Below are 6,575 nucleotides of genomic sequence, written 5' to 3' on the forward strand. Positions count from 1 at the left end.
AAGGATTAATAACAACAAAAAAGAAACTCTCCCAGGGAGCTTTGAGCCCTTATTTGGGGTTCAAAAAGTCCCCTGTCTTCTGGCACTTGGAACTTCAGTCAATTGCATGCACATTTGAGAGGCAGTAAAGCTACCAGCTCAGCCTCGGTACTGAGTGCTCACCCAGCCCCATGGTGCTCACCAAAGTCTCCAGTTTTAATTGGGGCCAGCAGATTTCCCCTTAAGTCTTCTCTCTCTGCTCTCCAGTCAGCAGCAAAACCAGCCCACAAGCAGTGTAATCATGGACAGGCCTGTGGCCAGTGCCTGATGGAGCCAAGTAAACACTCCACGGAACTGTCAGCACCAACTTCTCACCCACAATTGATGTCAGTTTTCAGAATGAGAGATGAATTTGTCTAATTTTTACCCATGAAGCTTTGCTTGCAGGCACTGAGAATATTCAGAATTCAGAACATTCCAAAGGCAGGCAGTTACCCAGTTTCAACTTCATAAGGAGCAGAGCCCTGTGGAGGGAAGCTGTGAGCCTCTCCCCCTGAGGAAGGTCGCCTGGCTCCTTTGTTTCCTGTTTTGTTTTATAAGGAAACTAGAGGCCCGGTGCACGAAATTCGTACACGGGGCGGGGGGGGGGGGAGGGGGGGGCGGGTGTCCCTCAGCCCAGCCTGCACCCTCTCCAATCTGGGAACCCTAGAGGGATGTCTGGTGGGATCGGGCCTAAACGGGCAGTCGGACATCCCTCTCACAATCCAGGACTGCTGGTTCCCAACTGCTCGCCTGCCTGCCTTCCTGATTGCCCCTAACCACTTCTGGCTGCCAGCCTGATCACCCCTAACCACTCCCCTGCCAGCCTGATTGATGCCTAACTGCTCCCCTGCCAGCCTGTTTTACCCTAACTGCCCTCCCCTGCAGGCCTGGTCACCCCTAACTGCCCTCCCCTGCAGGCCTGGTCGCCCACAACTTCCCTCCTCTGCTGGTTTGGTCACCCCTAACTGTCCTCCCCTGCAGGCCTGGTCCCCCCCAACTGCTCTCCCCTGCAGGCCCGGTCCCTCCCAACTGCCCTCCCCTGCTGGCCTGATCGCCCACAACTGCCCTCCCTTGCAGGCCTGGTCCCTCCCAACTGCCCTCCCCTGCTGGCCATTTTGTGGTGGCCATCTTGTGTCCACATGGGGGCAGCCATCTTTGACCACATGGGGGCAGCCACCTTGTGTGTTGGAGTGATGGTCAATCTGCATATTACTCTTTTATTAGATAGGATAGAGGCCTGGTGCACGGGTGGGGGGCCAGCTGGTTTGTCCTGAAGGGTGTCCTGGGTCAGGGTGGGGGTTCCCTTGGGGTGTTGGGCAGCCTGGGCAAGAGGCCTGGTGGTGGTTTGCAGGCCGGCCACAACCCCTCGCGACCCAAGAGGAGGCCCTGGTATCTGGGGTTTATTTATCTTCTACAATTGAAACTTTGTAGCCTGGAGCGGAGCCAAGCTTTCTGCTTGCTCCATGGCGGCAGCCATTTCTGTTGGGATTTATGTATCTTCTATAATTGAAACTTTGTAGCCTTAAGCGGAGGCCTGGGCCGGCCAGGGTGTGCAGAAAGCTTGGATTTCTCCATTACCAAGGGCAACCCTAGCCTCCTGCTCTTTCCAGCTCCGTGGCTGCTGCCATTTCTGTTTGGATTTATGTATCTTCTATCATTGAAACTTTGTAGCCTTGAGTGGAGGCCTAGGCTGGCAAGGGCTGGCGGAAAGCTTGGCTTCCTCCATTGCAGGGGAAACCCAAGCCTCCCTCCTGCTCTCTGTGGCCGTAGCCATCTTGGTTGGGTTTATTTGCATATTTGCTCCTGATTGGCTGGTGGGCGTGACTTGTGGGTGTAGCGGAATGATGGTTAATTTGCATATTACTCTTTTATTAGATAGGAAGGTGTGGTTCTAAAGGCCATCTTGTGTGTCCTGCTGCTGGTCAATCTCATCATGACCCTGGGAGCTCAGCACAGGGGATGGATGATGAGGTCTTGCACGATAAGGTCCCCTAATGTTCTTTAACCAGTTGCCGGGCCTCCTCTGCTCCCATTGTAATGACTTCTGTCATATAAGCATGTCTGAGCGAGTCACAGTCAGCTCTCAAATTAGCCCCTCAAATGGGAGGGATCTGAGTATTGCTATTCACCTCACACGATAAGGTGACAAGAAATGGCAATAACCACCACCACCCTAGTTTAATGTCAGATACATTTAGGAGCTCATTAAATTGACATTATCCTCATTTCTTATTATACATGAAAACACTTGATCTTATTTAAGAAAAAAAGGAGGTAAAGTAATTGAAACCTAAGGGGGGAATATTTGGGAATTATCCCAGTAATATTGCTGCCTTCCCCCCCCCCTGCCCCCCCAGCTCAGTTCTTTGAGATCATATAGTACAGAGTATTTCCCTAATTTAGAAAGAAAAGAGAATTCACCCTGACCTCACTGACACAGCTACTGGGTGTTTATATCCCTTTTATGTTATTGCCCAGGCATCTATTTAGGAGGCTATGAGTTAGAGCAGTTGAAGTTTCTAATTGCGTTGTTTGATGTTAGCAGTAGTATTTCTGTCCCTGGTAAGGTGCTTTGGATTAATTAAATGTGTCTTTCTCCTGAAAGGTGTGCCTGCCGCTTCTCTGGTAACCCCGGCTGATGTCATCAAGACAAGACTGCAAGTGGCTGCCCGCGCTGGCCAGACAACATACAGTGGTGTCATTGACTGTTTCAGGAAGATACTCCGGGAAGAAGGGCCCTCAGCTTTTTGGAAAGGAACAGCAGGTAGGGGCAGGGCCGTGTGGAGTGGCTGGGGCGTGTGGAGAGGCTGGGCTGTGTGGAGAGGCTGGGCTGTGTGGAGAGGCTGGGCCATGTGGAGAGGCTGGGCCGTGTGGAGAGGCTGGGCCGTGTGGAGTGGCTGGGCTGTGTGGAGAGGCTGGGCCGTGTGGAGAGGCTGGGCCCTGTGGAGTGGCTGGGCCGTGTGGAGAGGCTGGGCCGTGTGGAGAGGCTGGGCCCTGTGGAGTGGCTGGGCCGTGTGGAGAGGCTGGGCCCTGTGGAGTGGCTGGGCCCTGTGGAGAGGCTGGGCCGTGTGGAGTGGCAGGGCCGTGTGGAGAGGCTGGGCCGTGTGGAGAGGCTGGGCCGTGTGGAGAGGCTGGCTGGTATTAGGGGCCTCCCCCATTACCACAGGTCGTTTTTTCCAGTCAGTCTGGTGTTAAATGCCCCGCTCCCATCTCTCTTTCAGCCCGAGTGTTTCGGTCCTCTCCCCAGTTTGGTGTTACCTTGGTCACCTATGAACTTCTCCAGCGGTGGTTTTACGTTGACTTTGGAGGCCTGTAAGTGCAGCTGTTCAACACCTTTGTAAAGAAAGCACCCAAACCAAATAGGTCTTTGCCAACAGAGACAGTTTTGGAACTGAAAGGACAGAGAAGCCTATAGGACCAGTGCATGTAAATCAAACAGTGGGCTTAAATCAAAAAGCCTCCGCATTAGGGAGTTAAGATCTCGACAGGGCGACATCACACCCAGTATTAAGCAGGTACTTGGGGAAAGTTTAGGGAGGCAGCAACTTAAAATGTTGTGTGAATAGGTACCTTTTTTTAGTGTAAGCAATATGAGCTTCATGGATTTAGGTTCTTATTATTTAGATTTAGTAATGTCCTTTTCCCCAGAGGTAATGTAAATTTGTATTAGTAACACTTTTGTGACCGTTCTTTCAAAGACTTAGTTAAGCCCTCACACCTTTGAGATTTCATTATTCACTATAATTTATTATTGGAATGGGTTTGGATGTTCTTAGAGCTAATTTATTGCAAACTAAATGGAAGAGGCTCAAAGAGAGGTTATGCCTGTGGACATAATCACTGGTGAGATCCAGGCCAGAAATTGGGCCTCTCGAGGCTTAGTACTTGAAGCTTGTGCTGGAGAGAAGCGCAGCAACTTGAATTTGCTGGGTGGGAAAGATTATACCCAAAGCAAGCAATTATCAGCTTTTCAGCATAAGATAAATCCTGAATCTGAGTCTTCGCCCCATAAACCAAGTAGAGGGACTTGTACAAAGAAGATCAATCTTGCACTCCAGGCTTTTCTATGCTTTCACATTCTGTAAAACTAAGAATTATATTTATGTCTCTTTAAACAATTTTAGCAATAACCTTCATGAGTTTACTGTTTTAAAAGTTAGTGTTTTAAATTCTCAAAATAAAGGAAAAATGTAAACTTTTTATGATTAATTTATGCATTGTGTAGAAAATTTGGAAAATAGGAAAGTAAAAAAGAAAATCACTCATAGTCCCACTTCTCAGAAAGTTTTAATATTTGAGTGTATTTTCTTCTGATCTATTTTCTATGGATCTATTTATATAAGTTTATAAGCATTGAAATTGATACCATTGTCTCCTAAATCAAATATGTGAATGTGTTGTTTTCAAAGCCTCTATAAATTGTGATTACTGCAGCATAGATGACAAGGAAATAGTTGGACAAATAATACTCTTCTTCGTGGCATGTGAGTCAGACTGAAATGTTCAGCCGTGTGCCATCCTCAGCCCTGAGCCTGCTAACCGTTAGCTTTGTCCTCTCAACAGCAAACCCTCTGGCTCAGAACCCACACCTAAGTCACGCATCGCAGACCTTCCTCCTGCCAATCCCGATCACATCGGTGGATACAGACTCGCCACAGCCACTTTTGCTGGCATTGAAAACAAGTTTGGCCTTTATCTCCCCAAATTTAAATCTCCTAGTGGCCCTGTGGTTCAGTCAAAGCCAGTGGCAGCAGCTCAGTGATGAGACGACCGCTGAGTGTGGCAAAGTAGCTCCCTGAAGAGAGAGACCTAGAGAGCAGCCCTGTGATGTACCCAGTCAGCCGCACGATGCTGACTGAGCTGAGTCTACACGTCATACACATGTATGTGTTTATAGTCATTAGCCCGGGAGAAAAATACCGTGCAGTTCCAAGCTGTAGTCATGTGTTGAAATGTTTGTAAGCTTTGGCATGAGTTAGTGTTCTAGACTGCTTTGCACAGCTTGCACTTACAGTGAGTGACTGTACATATTGTACATCTTTGTACAGAGACATCTTGGCACCTCATCCCAACAAATCACATCTATAGAATGTATGCATTTCCTAGTGGCTTGAAATGTACAGAATGTTTTGAAAGTGTTTTATTAAGAATCACACGAAAATAAATGTATTACAATTAAATTCATTCTCTCATTGGTGACTGATGGAACTGAAGCATCAGTATTGGATGTATTTAATTTCTAGTTTGTTTTCCATTCTGGAAGAAAAAGGTATTTGCTGATAAAGAGGTATAACAAGACCAAGAGCCAACACTATTGGATAAGAGATCCTTTGGAAAAGATGAATGTCAGTGGATGCCAGAGGACAGGCTAAGACTCGCGGTGCTGATGCGTTTCCATTGTGTTAAATGTGTGCATACATCCTCCTCTGTTCATCAATCCAAAGGCATTTCCTAGACAGCTCCTCTGCCATTGTGTTCGTGGAGACAGGGCATCTTTAGCTTCACTGGCTTAGTTTTGCCTTCCTCTGACACAGCGAGGGCCTAGCTGTCAAAACAGTAAAGGATACTTTGGCAATTTTCCTCATATGGATATGATTCTAGTCAAAAATAAAATACCAAACTGTGTATGCATGTAGTTGAATTTTCCTTCATAAATATACTGATAGTGCCTTTTATTTTGATTTGCTACTAATTCCAAATAACTCATGATCAGGTTTCCCTCTCTTACATTTTTATAGGAAATAGTTCCTTTTAGAAAGGACTATGGTGGAATGAGGGGAGAGAAGACGAAAGACAAAAGCTCTGTCTTATGATTCAGTGGGACCAGGTTCTTCCTTATGAATCCAAATACAAACTGCTTATTCCAGAAGTCACTCACCGAGGGTGTGATTACTAATTTAGATCTCAACATGCATCTTGACAGCCACATCTACACTTCAGTATGGTTGTGACTTGATGTGTAGTGTCAGAATTTACTTACTTTAGCAAAGTGCTTTGGGAAAACATTATTGCTATTGCCAGTGAGCCGGGATATGAGAATATATGCAAATATTTTCAAGGGGCAGGCCTGCAGATGGACCAAGTCAGTTAGTATCCTCCACAGCACTCATCAGTGATGGCTGACAGCCCTGTACCACAGCCACAGGCTCTCCAGGCCCTGCAGGAATGAAAGAACTAGCTTTGAAAGCAAAGTTTTCAGTTCTTATTGGAATAGAATGAATAACAATACAGTTGTTTTGCTATTGCCACCTGTTAAAAATGTGCAAGTAGCCCATGGATATGTTCTTATAGAAGATTCCTGTGATACAATGTATGTACGATTATTTAGAGTAAGATGGGAAAGTGCCCTCTGGGCCCTGCTTCTCCCATTACCACTCCCTGCCCAGAAGTTATCACTGCTAACAGGTTAGAGGATAAATTTGTAGCTCTTTTTATATATATATATATTTATACTTTCAAACAGGATTATGTTTTTATGTTTTTAAATCTATGCATTGTTTGATGGCTCGATTTAGTTCATAATTTTTCATGTTGGGTCACAAAAGTTTATCTTA

General features: G+C 46.5%; 1 protein-coding gene across 3 annotated transcripts in view; it reads left to right on the top strand.

Annotated features, from left to right (window-relative positions):
* Window positions 1–5,205, top strand: part of SLC25A12 (solute carrier family 25 member 12) — a 183,806-nt gene extending 178,601 nt beyond the window's left edge. For all 3 annotated transcript variants that reach the window (XM_080667655.1, XM_080667656.1, XM_080667657.1), the window contains 3 exons: window positions 2,627–2,785; window positions 3,243–3,333; window positions 4,585–5,205. In XM_080667655.1, the coding sequence (XP_080523781.1) occupies window positions 2,627–2,785; window positions 3,243–3,333; window positions 4,585–4,783 (449 nt within the window). In that variant the 3' untranslated portion in view covers window positions 4,784–5,205. The remainder of the gene's footprint in view (window positions 1–2,626; window positions 2,786–3,242; window positions 3,334–4,584) is intronic.
* The last annotated feature ends 1,370 nt before the right edge of the window (window positions 5,206–6,575 follow it).

Source organism: Plecotus auritus (assembly GCF_963455305.1).
Source record: "Plecotus auritus genome assembly, chromosome: 5".
In the NCBI taxonomy this organism is placed as follows: domain Eukaryota; kingdom Metazoa; phylum Chordata; class Mammalia; order Chiroptera; family Vespertilionidae; genus Plecotus; species Plecotus auritus.